Source organism: Gorilla gorilla, chromosome 23 (assembly GCF_029281585.2).
Source record: "Gorilla gorilla gorilla isolate KB3781 chromosome 23, NHGRI_mGorGor1-v2.1_pri, whole genome shotgun sequence".
NCBI lineage: Eukaryota > Metazoa > Chordata > Mammalia > Primates > Hominidae > Gorilla > Gorilla gorilla.
In genome coordinates, this window is record NC_086018.1 from 18,376,185 (window position 1) to 18,391,679 (window position 15,495).

Genomic DNA, 15,495 nt, shown 5'->3' on the forward strand with positions numbered 1-15,495 from the left:
GTGTTTTGTTATTGTTGTTGTTTGTTTTTTTTTTTGAGACAGAGTTTCATTCCTGTTGCCCAGACTGGAGTGCAGTGATGCGATTGTGGCTCACTGTAACCTCCACCTCCCGGGTTCAAGTGATTCTCCTGCCTCGGCCTCCTGAGTAGCTGGGACTACAGGCATCTGCCACCATGCTCAGCTAATTTTTTGTCTTTTTAGTGGAAACGGGGTTTCACCATGTTGGCCAGCCTGGTCTCAAACTCCTGACCTCAGGTGTTCCATCCGCCTTGGACTCCCAAAGTGCTGGGATTACAGGTGTGAGCTACTGCGCCCAGCCCTTAGGTGTGTTTCTGTAGTGGTTGGTAATAATCTTTCCCTTCCATGTTTAGCATTCCCTTCAAGACCCTGTAAGGCAGGTCGTGGTAAAGAAATCCCTTAGCATGTGCTTGTCTCAAAAAGATCTTATTTCTCCTTCACTCATAAAGCTTAGTTTGACCAGATATGAAATTCTTCGTTGGAAATTCTTTTCTTTAACAATGCTGAACATGAGCCAGGCCCAGAGGCTCATGCCTGCAATCCCAGCACTTTGTGAGGCTGAGGAGTGGGGGTCACTTGAGGCCAGGAGTTCAAGACCAGCCTAGTCAACATGGCAAAACCCTGTCTCTACTAAAAATACAAAAATTAGCTGGGCATGGTGGTGTGTGCCTGTAGTCCCCAGTTACTCAGGAGGCTGAGGCATGAGAATTGCTTGAACCTGGGAGGCGGAGGTTGTAGTGACCCAAGATCGCACCACTGCACTCCAGCCTGAGTGATGGAGTGAGACTCTTTCTCAAAACAAAAACAAAAACAAAAACAAAACAAAACAAAAAGGCTGAATATAGGCCTCCATTCTCTTCCGGCTTGTAGAGTTTCTGCTAAAAGGTCTGCTGTTAGCCTGGTGGGACTCCCTTTGAAGGTGACCTGTCCCTTCTCTCTAGCTGCCTTTAACATTTTTTTTCTTTCATTTAGACCTTGGAGAATCTGATGACTATGTGCCTTGGGGATGGTCTTCTTGTGTAGTATTTCATAGGGGTTCTCTGCATTTCCTGAATGTGAATTTTGGCCTCTCTAGTGAGATTGGGAAAATACTCATGGATAATATCCTGAAATATGTTTTCCATGTTGCTTATTTTCTCTCTCCCTATCTTTCAGGGACGCCAGTGAGTTGTATATTTGGTCTCTACATAATCCCATATTTCTCAGAGGTGTTCATTCTTTATTTTCTTTATTTTTGTCTGAGTTATTTTGGACAGCTGGTCTTTGAGCTCTGGGATTCTTTCCTCAGTTTGCTCAATTCTGTTGTTTATTTTGAAATTCTTTTTTTTTTTTTTTGAGATGGAGTCTTGCTCTGTTGCCCAGGCTGGAGTGCAGTGGCGCGATCTCGGCTCATTGCTGCCTCTGCCTCCCAGGTTCAAGCGATTCTCCTGTCTCAGCCTCCCAAGTAGCTGGGATTTACAGGCGTGCGCCACCACACTCAGCCGATTTTTGTATTTTTGGTAAAGATGGGGTTTCATCACCTTGGCAAGGCTGGTCTTGAACTCCTGACCTTGTGATCCACCTCCCTTGGCCTCCCAAAGTGTTGGGATTACAGGTATAAGCCACTGTGCCCAGCCGAAATTCCTGAAGTGAGTTTTTCAGCTCCATCAGCTCAGTTTGCTTGTTTTCTTTTTGAGACGGAGTCTCACTCTGTTACCCAGGCTGAAGTGCAGTGGCATGATCTCAGCTCACTGCAACCTCTACCTCCCAGGTTCAAGCGATTCTCCTGCCTCAGCCACCCAAGTAGCTGGGATTATAGGAACCTGCCACCACACCTGGCTAATTTTTTGTATTTTTAGTAGAGATGGGGTTTCACCATGTTGGCCAAGCTGGTCTCGAACTCCTGACCTCAAGTGATCTACCCACCTCGGCCTCCCAAAGTGCAGAGATTACAGGTGTGAGCCACTGTGCCCGGCTGGTTTTTTCTTAAAATGGCCATTTCATCTTACATCTCCTATATCGTTTTATTGTATCCTTTACAGTCTTTGGATTGGGTTTCAACTTTCTCCTGAATGTTGATGATCTTCGTTCCTATCCATATTCTGAATTCTATTTCTGTCATTTTGGCTTGGTTAAGAACCACTGCTGGGGAACTAGTGCAGTCAACTTAGCAGCAAGAAGACACTGGCTTTTGGAGATGCCAGAGTTCCTATGCTGGCTCTTTCTTATCTTCATGGGCTAATGTTCTTTCAATCTTTGAAGCTGCTGTCCTTTGGATGGATTTTTTTGGGGGTGGTGCTTTTATCTTCTTTGATGTCTTTGGGGGTTTGATTGGGTTCAGTCAACTGGCTTCATTTCTGGCAGATTTTTGGGGGACTAAGGCTCAGCTCAGCACTCCTGGGCTGTGTCCTCCAACACTGGGGGGCTGGTATTGGGCACTCAGTTTTGTTCTCTGGCTCTCTGAGGTTGAGAACATGCAGCACTGGAGGGGTTGAGGTGTTCTTGGGCCACAGCCACAACACTCTGAAGGGTAGTGCCAGCCAAAGCACTCTGTCGGATAGTGGCAGCTTATTTGCTTGTGACAGCAGCACCAGCAGTGCAATGCGGTGCATGCTCATTGGCTGAGGTGGGGTGCTAGGAGGCCTGGGGCTGCCTGCCTCTGTGTGGGCATTGGCAGTAGCAGTGGTGCACGGCCGCTGGGGTCTGTGTGCACATTTGCACCAATGGCAGCGGTAGCACAGAGTTGGAGCTGGTGACCTCTGTACATGCGTTCATGCCTGTGGCGGTGGTGTTGCGGGGCCCAGAATGTTAATGAGAACAGCAAAACCCATCTTTAGCAGACTGGGACATGTTGCCCAGACTAGTTTTGGTTTGTTTTTGTTTTTTTTTTTTTTGAGACGAAGTCTCGTGCTGTCGCCCAGGCTGGAGTGCAGTAGCATATCTCGGCTCACTGCAACCTCTGCCTCCTGGGTTCAAGCAATTCTTCTGCCTCAGCCTCCCGAGTAGCTGGGACTACAGGCACATACCACCATGCCCGGCTAATTTTTGTACTTTTAGTAGAGATAGAGTTTCACCATATTGGCCAGGCTGGTCTTGAACTCCTGACCTCGTGATCCACCCGCCTCGGCCTCCCAAAGTGCTGGGATTACAGGTGTGAGCCACCACGCCCGGCTGACCCAGACTAGTCTTAAACTCCTGAGCTCAAACGATCTGCCCACCTCAGCCTCCCAGAGTGCTAGAATTACAGGAGTGAGCCACCATACCAGCCAATTTATTCCGTTTCTAAAGGTGCAAAGTTTAACTGGAACTTAGAAACAAAGTGATGAAACTATTTACAGTGAACATTGCTCCAACCTCCATCTCACCCTTTTTGAGCAGCAGCAATATAATCTGGAAAACTGACCTCACTCCAGGAGTGAGCCTATAAATTCTAACGGTAACAGTGACTGATTTGGGGACGGGCAGATGATCCAATTCTGGCCAATGAGACATGAGAAAAGGTTCTTGAAGGTCTCAACGTTCTTGCTCACTCTCAGAAGAATGCAATGGAAAGCTGGCCTACCCAGGCCTACCTTCTCCCCAACTCATCCATGGGCTGTGGCCAACACATGGATGTAAGCTCAGCCCACAATGCTGCAGGCAATTGTTTCACAGCCAGGAGGGAGACAAGATGCATCTGATGTGTCAATATGAATAAACACTTGATCCTACAGACACTGAACATGTGTATTTTCTCTTATATTCAGAGAAAATATTATATACAATTACCTCTGCCTTTCCGAGCTGTGCTTTCTTCTACCCAATACACTTTTGGAAGACCTTTGAGAAGTCGAAGAAGGTAAGGAACCACATAATCTTTGTGCTAAAAAATAATAAGAATAATAATAAATTAGATTTAATAAAATAAGTGATTGGCAGCTTTTTAGCCCAGATTAAGCCCAAAGCAAAGCATATCCATATCCTAATCATCTCAGAGATTCTCCAGGGATAATGTAAAGTGCATGTAAATTCACGTGGCATCACTCCATTCCTGTTTTCACACTGGAGAGTCCAGAGGCTGTCCCATCAACCTGTACCACAGGAGCCTAAGGAAGGGTTCACACCTGCCTTCTGGAGCTGAGGGTCCAGCCTGCTCAGGCCTCTTCTGGGGGCTGGGCCTCTACAGGAGGTACACGTGTGTACGCACTCAAAGCTGTCTTCAGTGAGAATGGTTTAGAGCCCCAAAACCCATCCATGAGCCCCAGAATAAGATCCTGGGGATGGAAAGAAGCTCACAATGCGGGCATCTCAACTGGGTGATGCTTTTTTCTGTTCATGTCCCTTGTCCATTTTCCTTGTTTTTTTTTTTTTTTTAATTTTCTACTTCATGTTTCCTCTTGTTCTTCTCAAGTTGAGCATCAGACTTTATAGCCAACTTTAGCCCAGTGAAAAATTTTACTTTCCTCTAATTTCTGAACTAGCCAATCAACACCAATATATAGCTTCATAATCTTCCATCATTGGCTTTTGGAGCTATTTCCCTATTTACAGATGTTCCAGTTAAGGATTAGATGTGCTCCAGAGAAGAAGTGTGCTCTAGAGAAGAGGAGTACTATTTGATGTTTTGAAATGCTGACAAACCACATGGTAGTTTTAAAAACATGGCTGCAGCCAGGCATAGTGGCTCATAGTGGCTCACACCCGTAATCCCAGCACTTTGGGAGACCCAGGCAGGTGAATCACTTGAGCTCAGGAATTCGAGACCCAGCTGGCCAACATGGCAAAACCCTGTCTCTACTAAAAATACAAGTATTAGCTGGGTGCAGTGGCACGTGCCTGTAGTCCCAGCTACTTGGGAGGCTGGGGTGGGAGGATCGCTTGAGCATGGGAGGTGAAGGCTGCAGTAAGTCAAGATTGTGCCACTGCACTCCAGCCTGCGCAAGAGAGTGAAATCCTGTCTCGAAAAAAATTAAAACATAAAAGCATGGCAGAAGGTGGCCAGGTGCAGTGGCTCACACCTGTAATCCCAGCACTTTGGGAGGCCGAGGCAGGCGGATCACGAGGTCAGGAGATCGAGACCGTCCTGGCCAATATGGTGAAACCCCTTCTCTACTAAAAATACAAAAAATTAGCCAGGCATGGTGGTGGGCGTCTGTAGTCCCAGCTACTTGGGAGGCTGAGGCATGATAATGGCATAAGTAAACCCAGGAGGCGGAGCTTGCAGTGAGCCTAGATGGCACCACTGCACTCCAGCCTGGGTGACAGAGAGAGACTCCATTTCAAAAAAACAAAACAAAACAAAACAAAACAAAATAAAAAACAACAAAAAAACATGGCAGAAGGCATGCAGCTTCCACCTGGCTCTTTTTCAGGACATTTGCCCTGGAACCTAGACGCTATGCTGTGATAAGACCCATGAATGAGACTTCAGGTGATTCCTGCCCCCAGCTTTTGAGCCACCCCAACAGACGCTAAATGGAGTCAGTTGAGCCCTGTCTAAATTGCAGATTCACGAATCAAACAAAATGATGTATTAAGCACTAAGTCTGGGGGGAGTTTGTTATACCATAATAGATAACTAAAAACAAAGAACTTTATCAAAAACAAAAGTTTTTTCTCTAAACCATAAAAAGGAACTGGCTAAGACATCTGTCGAGGATCCTAGTGTACTAACAGGAACAAAACTCCATAAGGCCTGAACCACATGGCCTCCTGCAGAGGAAGTGGCTCCAGGTGGCTCTTTCCTATATAAACTGTGATGACATTAGCAGCACAGGGTGAGTAAAACCACCTCAGCTCCTCTGGCCACAGCTGCTACCATGGCAGCCCACTGCTGGGACCTGAAGGAGGTCAATGCACAGCCCATCCTGGAGGGAAGCAAGGAATATAAGCACCAGGTAAACCAAGGTGGTCCCTAGGGCTTTCTCAGGGGGCTGGCAAAGCATGCTAGGCTTCTCTCCCAGTATATGCAAGGCCGGTGGGCTGCCCTGGACATACAGGCAAACTCTATGGTCCAAGGGACAACATCACATGCCACCTGGGACCCTGCTAGTCCTTACCCAGAACCTGAATGACACTTGTGCTCATCTATTTGTTGTCATCTTAAGAAGTCTAATACAAGTACAACACTTTCAGGACTTACAGGTAAATCTATCAAGAAACGTGTTTGCCAAAGATATTATCAAGTAATCCACATTTGAACAACAATAGTTTCTTATAAATATTTTTAAAATTATTTTTTGCCCTTTATAATTCATTTTATATTTATGTAGGATATGGTAAACAGAAAAAAAAATAGTTTTCTTTCTTTTCACATTTATAAATAAACAGGCAAGCTGGGTATGGTGGCACATGCCTGTAATCCCAGCACTTTGGGAGGCCTAGGCATGAGGATCACTTGAGACCAGGGTTGGAGATCAACCTGGGCAACATAGCAAGACCCTCATTTCTACAGAAAATTAAAAAATCATGCCAATGCCTATAATCCCAGCTGCTCAGGAGACTGAGATGGGAGAATCCCTTGAGCCCAGGAGTTCAAGGCTGCATTAAATAATGACTGTGCCACTGCACTCCAGCCTAGGCAAGTGACACTCTAAGAATAAATAAATAAATAGATAGCAGAAGAAAGGCCAAAATGCAGCTTATGTATCTAATTTTGGTTTTTTATGTAACCTTGATCAGGTAACCTATTTAATTATTAAAATACTGCTCTATAATTAAAATTCTTATTTGTTTCCAATGTACAAATACTGTTAAAATATTAATGCTTATTACAGCAAAATTTCCAGGAGATGGAAGCAACCTGTTCTAGATAAATATTCAAATATCTAACATCTTTATTTACCTAACACAGCATAATTAACTTGGAATTTAGAAATAGTATCTAGTAATGATAAAAATAAATAAATAAAAGATTCAATATCCAATGATCAATCATTTGTTTCAAATAGCTTTGGTAAATATAAAAATACACATACACAACAGTCACACTATTTTTTTGTTGGAGCTACAGGGCTAGCTTTTAAGTCCCTATTAAAAGGTACACTGAGGCCAGGCATGATGGCTCACACGTGGCTCACGCCTGTACTCCTAACACTTTGGGAGGCAGAGGCAGGCGGATTACCTGAGGTCAGGAGTTTGAGACCTGCCTGCCCAACATGGAGAAACCCTGTCTCTACTAAAAATACAAAAAAATTAGCCACAAGTGGTGGCTGGTGCCTGTAATCCCAGCTACTCAGGAGGCTGAGGCAGGAGAATCACTTGAACCCTGGAGGCGGAGGTTGCAGTGAGCCGAGATTGCACCACTGCACTCCAGCCTGGGCGACAAAGCAAGACTCCATCTCAAAAAAAAAAAAAAAAACAAGACACACTGATACATACTCTAAAAGTTTATATACATAATCGCAATTTTGAAAAAGATGATATCATATCAAAATTACCTAAAATGATTTTGTCCTTTTGGAAGGAGAAATACAATACCCCTGAGTCTGACTGATAAGCATTTTACCTGAGCTTGAAAACCAAACCTACCCTGGAAGGCACACAATTACTTCTCAAAGCATTTTAACTTACTCTGTGGCACATAATAACAAACAAACAAAAATACACTTTTTTTACAACATAATATATGCACACAATTCTAAAAAACTCAAATTTTCTAAGAAGGTTTACATTAGGAAGTTTCATTCCCACCTTGTCCTACCCTCTCCACTAACCACTTTGATTAGGTTCAAATGTATTCTTCTACTAATGCTTTAGGTAAATATAAGCAGATACAAACTTAAATGCTCACTACACCCCCTTTTACAATGAAGAAACTTTTAATTTCATGAAGACTTACCTGAAGATCAGATTCAATCAGAAAAATGCCCAATGCAATCACTGCATCTCTCCGTCTTTCATCTAACTGGAAGATCCCATGGAAATCCACTGGACACATGCAAAGAAGCTTTTGGACCTAGAAAATGAGATCCCCCAAAAACAGCTCTACAAAATAGAAAACCACATTCAAAATAAAGCAAGCTGAGTGCAGTGTCACATGCCTGTAGTAGCAGCTATTCAGGAGGCTGAGGTGGGAGGATAACTTGAGTTGAGAGTTTGAGACTAGCCTGGCCAACATAGTGAGACCCTATCTCTTAAATAAATAAAATAAAAAATAGGCCAGGTGCAGTGGCTCACACCTGTAATCCCAACCCTTTGGGAGGCCAAGACAGGTGGATCACCTGAGGTCAGGAGTTCAAGACCAGCCTGGCCAACATGGTGAAACCCCATCTCTACTAAAAATACAAAAATTAGCCAGGCGTGGTGGCGCACACCTATCGTCCCAGCTACTTGGGAGGCTGAGGCAGAAGAATCACTTGAACCAGGAGACAGAGGTTGTAGTGAGAGCCAAGATCGTGCCACTGCACTCCAGCCTGGGTGACACAGCAAGACTCTGTCTCAAAAACAAACAAACAAACAAACAAACAAAAAACACTACCATAAACCCCAAAGAGTCCATGTAACCAATAAGTCATAGTTTTTTTTCAGTTAAAAGATCACAGGACATCTCTAGCTGCTGAAACAATTGTACACATGCCCCTCAAAACACATAAACTCTGAGTAATATGAGCTGAAGGTTAAAACTGTGTATACTCAGAGGGGGTAAGACACAATGGCTAAAGTTTGCATTTTGGTGTTAGGACAGTCTAAGTGGGTGTCCCCACCCCTTGACCACGAACAGGTTACCCAAACCAACCTGCAGTAACAATGCCTCACTGACTCTTTTAAAAAATCAAATGCATGGCCAGGAGCGGTGGCTCATGCCTGTAATCCCAGCACTTTGGTAGGCCGAGGCAGGCGGATCAAGAGGTCAGAAGTTTGAGACCAGCTTGGCCAATATGGTGAAACTCCGTCTCTACTAGAAATACAAAATATAGCCAGGCATGGTGGCAAGCGGCTGTAATCCCAGCTACTCAGGAGGCTGAGGCGGGAGAATTGCTTGAACCCGGAAGGCGGAGGTTGCAGAGAGCCGAGATGGCACCACTGCACTCTCCAGCCTGGGCGACAGAGCAAGACTCCATCTCAAAAAAAAAATCAAATGTGTGAAGCAGTTGGGACTGAGCACAGCATATAGTAAGTGCTCAATAAACATTATCTATTGTTATTGGATATACTATAAAAGTGGCTAGTGGAAGGCAAAAGCAGGCAATGAGATTCAAAGAATGCTGATTAATGAGTCAATCACTGAAGCACAGGGAAGAACTGGCCCTATCAAAGCCTATGTACTTTGCTCTGTCCTATGCAATACTTTATCAATACCCTGCACTAAAACACAGAAGATACATTCCACTACAAACCTGGCAGATGAAACTAACGTGCTAGAAGACAGCACGAAGACTTGAAAACTCATCAAAATTGGCATAACATCATTATTTCTCCAACAACAGTGCCTGAAAGACAACTTTTGATAATGTGATCAGGGAGGGCCTCTCTAAGATGGTTCCTTAAATTGGGATCTGATCAAGAAGGAAGCCAGGACAAATCAGGAAAGGCTGCTGCTGCAGCAGCACAGTGGAAAAGAAGCAAGGAGGCCCAGGAGTTCAGGTCCAGATAGAGAAGGTCCCCAGAGGGCCCCACAGGCCAGGTCAGAAGCCTGAATTGTATCCTAATAACAAACACATAGAGGCCTTAGGGCATCAAGTTTAGAACTGAAATCTAGAAGAATCCCTCTGGCTGATACACAGAAAATGGATTTTGGAAGACAAGAGTGAAAACAGAGACAGGTGAGGAGACCCCTGCAGCAGCTTAGGCGAAGATGTTAGCATGGTAGCAATCAATGAGTAGAGACAGAAACAGACCAGTTCAGGATATGTTTTGAAGGAAGAGTTAAGAGGACTTGATGATGGACAGGATATAGGAGAGATTACTTTAGTTGCCTCTTTACCACACTAGAAAGTATCCAGGCCAGGTGCAAGGCTCATGCCTGTAATCCCAGCACTTTGGAAGGCCAAGGCAGGAGGATCACTTGAGCCCAGGAGTTTGAGACCAGCCTGGGCAACATAGTAAGACCCTGTCCCTTCAAAAAAATAACAAAAGTAATCAGCTATTGTCAGAGGCGAGTGAACCAGAGCAACTCCATCCTGAATAGGGGCTGGGTAAAATGAGGCTGAGACCTACTGGGCTACATTCCCAGGCAGTTCAGGCATTCTAAGTCACAGGGTGAGACAGGAAGTCAACACAAGATACAAGTCATAAAGACCTTGCTGATAAAACAGGCTGCAGTAAAGAAGCCAGCTAAAACCCACCAAAACCAAGATGTCTGGTCTCGAACTCCTTATCTCAGGTGATACGCCCATCTCGGCCTCCCAGAGCGCTGAGATTACAGGCATGAGCCATCGCACCCGGCCAACAAGGCTTTCTTTTTTACATAAAGCATAAGAATGGATTTCCTCTCTCAGGCCAGGTGCTCTGGGTTGGGCTCTAACAATATCCCAGGATCAGAATTCAGCATCATCAACACAGTTTAGCCATACTGCCAGTGCAGCTGTCACCCCACCCAGTAGAAAGAACTGAAGGCAGCATTTTTTACCATCCTCAATTCCCTGGACTGCCAGGGCCTCCTCTCTTTCAAATGCCCAGAGGGGCTCTGGGGTACTCTGACTTCAGACCTTCCTCCCCTATCCCCACTCAACTAAAAACATTTAAATAGAAATAATCTGTGACCATTCATAAATTACTTTAAAAGCCAGGCATAGCTTTAAATGTGAAGCGAAGATACCAAAAAGAACAACTCAGAGATCCATGTAATGATTCCATGATTTATGCACTACACTGGCATGTCAGGCAGAATAATGGCACCTCAAAGATGTCCACACCCTCAATCCCCTGGAACCTGTGAATATGTTACTTTACATGGCAAAAGAGACCTTCCAGATCTAATTAAATTAAGAACCTTGAAATGGAGGGATATCCTGGATTATTTAGATAGGCCCAGGGCAATCACAAAGGTCATTAAAAGGAGAAGAGAGAGGCAGAAGAGGGAGTCAGAGTGATGTGAGATGGGGGCTTGGCCAACCATTGCTCCCTTTGAAAATGAAGGAAGGGGACAGGAATCAAGGAATGTGGGCAGCTCTAGGAGCTGTAAAAGGCTTGGAAATGATGGCTGGGTGCGGGTGGCTCATACCTGTAATTCCAGCACTTTGGGAGGCCGAAGTGGGTGGATCACCTGAGGTTAGGAGTTCAAGACCAGCCTAGCCAACATTGTGAAACCCCATCTCTACTAAAAATACAAAAATTAGCCGGGCATGGTGGCAGGCCCCATGGCAGGTGCCTGTAGTCCCAGCTACTCGGGATGCTGAGGCAAGAGAATTGCTTGAACCCGGGAGGCAGAGGTTGCAGTGAGCTGAGACTGCGCCACTGCACTCCAGCCTGGGCAACAGAGCAAGACTCCATCTCAATATATACATATTTAAAAAAAAAAGAAAAAGGCTTGGAAATGAGTTCTCCCCTAGAGTCTCTAAAAAGATACAGAGCCCTGCCATCACCTTGATTTCAGTCCAGTGAAACATAGGTTGGGTTTCTAATCTACAGAACTGTAAAATTATAAATGTGTTATTCTAACAAGTCTGTGGCAATTTATTTACAGTAGTAATAGGAAACTAATGTAATCGGTCACAGGTAATTAAACAAAACTCAAAGCCTACTGGACTGCCTATCAAGAAAAGTACCAAACTGAGTAATCAGATTACAGGCAATAGGCCGGGCACCGTGGCTCACACCTGTAATCCCAGCACTTTGGGAGGTTGAGGTGGGCGGATCACATGAGGCCAGGAGTTCCAGACTATCCTGGCCAACATGGCAAAACTCCATCTCTACTAAAAATACAAAAATCAGCCGGGTGTGGTGGCCTGGGCCTATAATCCCAGCTACTCGGGAGGCTGAGGCGCAAGAATTGCTTGAACCCAGGAGCCGGAGATAGCAGTGAGCCGAGATTGTGCCACTGCACTCTCCAGCCTGGGCCACAGAGCAAGACTCTGTCTCAAAAAAAAAAAAAAAAAAAAAAAAAAGGCTGGGCGCAGTGGCTCACGCCTGTAATCCCAGCACTTTGGGAGGCCGAGGCGGGCGGATCACGAGATCAGGAGATCGAGACCACAGCGAAACCCCGTCTCTACTAAAAATACAAAAAATTAGCCAGGCGTGGCGGCATGCGCCTATAGTCCCAGCTACTTGGGAGGCTGTGGCAGGAGAATGGCGTGAACCCGGGAGGCAGAGCTTGTAGTGAGCCGAGACTGCGCCACTGCACTCCAGCCTGGGCGACAGAGCGAGACTCCGTCTCAAAAAAAAAAAAAAAAAAATTACAGACAATATTTAGTTGCTTCTTTATTCTTTTCTGTATTTCCCATATTTTCTATAAAAAATATTGATAACTTTAGAATCAGAAAAAAATACGGCCAGGCATGGGCTTACGCTTGTAATCCCAGCAATTTGGAAGGCTGAGGCAGGAGGGCTGCTTGAGCCCAGGAGTTCAAGACCAGGCTGGGCAACATGGCAAGACCCTGTCTCTACAAAAAATTTAATAATTAGCCAGGCACGGTGGCATGCCCCTGTAGTCCTAGATGCTCGGGGGTCCGAGGAGGGAAGATTGCTAGAGGATCGCTTGAGCCCAGCAGGTTAAGGCTGCAGTGAGCTGTGATCACACTACTACACTCCAGCTTGGGTGGCAAAGCAAGACCCTATCTCCAAACAAAAAAAGAAAAAGAAAAGAAATATAGAATATACCCAAGTTCATGTGCTGCACTGATATGCTTACCTGAACTGCAGGCCTAAGGATCACTGACAACTCCCAAACATATGAAGAAGTGTAGGTATAAGGTCAGGAGAGGTTGCACAGAAGCAACCAGCAAACGTTCACTTTCAGGCAGGCCATGTGTTATCCTATTCCTGTTTTACAGGTTAGGCAACTAGGTCCAGATAAGTTAAGTGCACCTGAGGCAACAGGCTCCTAAATAGATCTTCCTTCTCATTTTGTCTCTTCCTACTCCAATATTTCCACTGCTGGTTCATATACCTTCAATGGTTCCCCATTGCCCAAATAACACTCAGTGCACACTCCCAGCCCCAAAACTTCTCTCATAAACCCAGGCTGCTATGTATCAATTCTCATTTCTCCCTGCCTGGCCTCTTCCATGGTTTTGACCCATCTGAAACATTTTGTCCAACCTGCCCTATCTCCCCTATAAAAATTCAACCCATCCTTCCAAGATCCATCTCAACTGTCTCAAAACTCTCAAACATTTTCCAGACCCCAGCAACTTGACATATCTCCCATCATACCTCTCAATAGCTCACATAGAACTCTGTATTTCTCAAGATAATTACCGTCCTGATATCTTACAGTTACTTGTATACTTATCCTCTCACTGCAGAGAGGCCTGTGACCTCCTCATCACTCCACTGCACCCTACACATTTCAGAACTTTAACAACTACTTAATGGGACTAAAGCGGCCAAGGTCACAGACATTTGATAAGGTGAGGAGGAAAGAAAAGAGGTACAGGGCTACTAGAAAGCAGGGTTTAACTACACTGTGATACTTGTCATATAGTCAGTACCAGGCACAGTGCTGGCATGCAGTTGACACTGAACAAGTATCTGCTGCCTCACTGAATGAATGGAGGGACGGATGGAAGAACTCTCAAATGAAGTAATATATAATGTACAGTCACTCCCTCATGAGCGTTACAATCCAGCAGGAGTTACAAAACTAATAAAAATAATACAACTAGCAAATAACACAAGTCAGAAACTAAACGACAGAGGGCCCTGAAAGCCTGGAGCAAAATGCTCTTGGAAACTGGGACTCTTATTAGAAAGACATCTGAAAACTTGAACCTGGGTCCTACAGAAATCATCACACCCAGTTCTGGTGGGTGCCATTCTCCAAATAATGACAGCTAACACATATTGAACATTTATCATGTGTTCATCTATATTATCTTATTTAATCCTCACAACAGCTCATTAGGTAGCTATTATTAATCATCCCCCTTTTACATATGATGAAACAGACACAGAGAGGTCGAAGTCCTAATGCAGGATAAAGCATTAACCCTATAGTCTTTGAAAAAATGAAAAGAAAAATAACATCAAATGGCTTTTCAGAATCAGAATTTTACAATAAACTAGCAAGTTGTTTGTTTTTATGGGTCTTAGGGGGAGTGGGTCATTATAAAAAGTCATTAAGCCCAAAATCTGACCACGATGGCCAGGGTTATTCCCATTTACAAAAAGGATCCAGAGGGCTTCTACCCACCACTTTCGAAAGGTTTTTAAGTCAATGGACCACAGGGAGGCAACAAATATGACTGACTTAGACTTTGATAAGAACTCTTGGCAATACTTTAACCCAAGGATATTAAAAGACAGGTATCTCAAAGATGTGAATTTTGACTGCCAAGGTAAGGAAATGCTAAACCAAGGAGAAAATAAGATTCAAGGAGAAAGTAAGTCTGGATGACTGGGCAGAAAATTGCAGATGAGAATCAACCATAACAGAGGGTACTTGTAAGGTATTTAGGTCAAAATAAAGCTACAATAATAGCATTATAAAAGTTGGATAATTAAATGATTTTTTTAAAAGAGCACTACTTGTTATTTAAAACCTCTGGGAATTGTCTTTCTGGAGAAACAAAATTCTCTGAGAACAAAAGACTAAGATTTAAGTATTAATGGTATATTTTTCTGTTAAAACCATTTGTAATTGTCTTTCTCAAATGTACCATCCCCTCAGACAAAAAATATTGAACATAAGCTGATATTTTCGAAGTGACTCAGAGCTATCATGATAAACAAAGGTGACTGTGACATGATACACATGGACCTACAAATGTAAATGGAACAGCACCTGCTCCTACAAGCACCCTGGATCAGAGTTTCATTAGAGATGCGCTTTTGAGCTGAGCGCGGTGGGAAGTGCCTGTAATCCCAGCTGCTTGGGAAGCTGAGGTGGGAGTACTGCTTGAGCCTAGGAGTTAGAGGCTGCAGTAAGCTATGATCGTGCCACTGCACTCCAGCCTGGGCAACAGAGCAGAATCCTGTCTCCAAAAATACAAAATAAAAAAGATGCTCTTTGGTCATCTGTAGACAGATTCATGACCTTCTAACAAACAAATTCAGCAAGGTTACAGGACACAAGATTAAGATACGAAAATCAGCCGGGCGCTGTGGCTCACGCCTGTAATCCCAACACTTTGGGAGGCCGAGGCGGGCAGATCAGGAGGTCAGGAGATCGAGACCATCCTGGCCAACACGGTGAAACCCTGCCTCTGCTAAAAGAAAAATACAAAAAAATTAGCCAGGCTTGGTGGCGAGTGCCTCTAGTCCCAGCTACTCGGGAGGCTGAGGCAGGAGAATGGCATGAACCCGGGAGGCAGAGCTTGCAGTGAGCCAAGATCGCGCCACTGCACTCCAGCCTGGGCGACAGAACAAGACTCTATCTCAAAAAAAAAAGAAAAAAAAAAGAAAATAAATTGTATTTCT

The 15,495-nt window shown here is 44.5% G+C and overlaps 1 protein-coding gene across 5 annotated transcripts in view; it reads right to left on the minus strand.

Moving 5' to 3' along the window:
* PI4KA (phosphatidylinositol 4-kinase alpha) overlaps window positions 1–15,495 on the minus strand; it is a 150,728-nt gene that overhangs the window by 122,750 nt on the left and 12,483 nt on the right. For all 5 annotated transcript variants that reach the window (XM_055375017.1, XM_031007558.3, XM_055375015.1 and 2 more), the window contains exons 2-3: window positions 7,817–7,933; window positions 3,766–3,859 (exon numbers count right to left, since the gene is read on the minus strand). In XM_055375017.1, coding sequence (XP_055230992.1) covers window positions 3,766–3,859; window positions 7,817–7,933 — 211 coding nt within the window. The remainder of the gene's footprint in view (window positions 1–3,765; window positions 3,860–7,816; window positions 7,934–15,495) is intronic.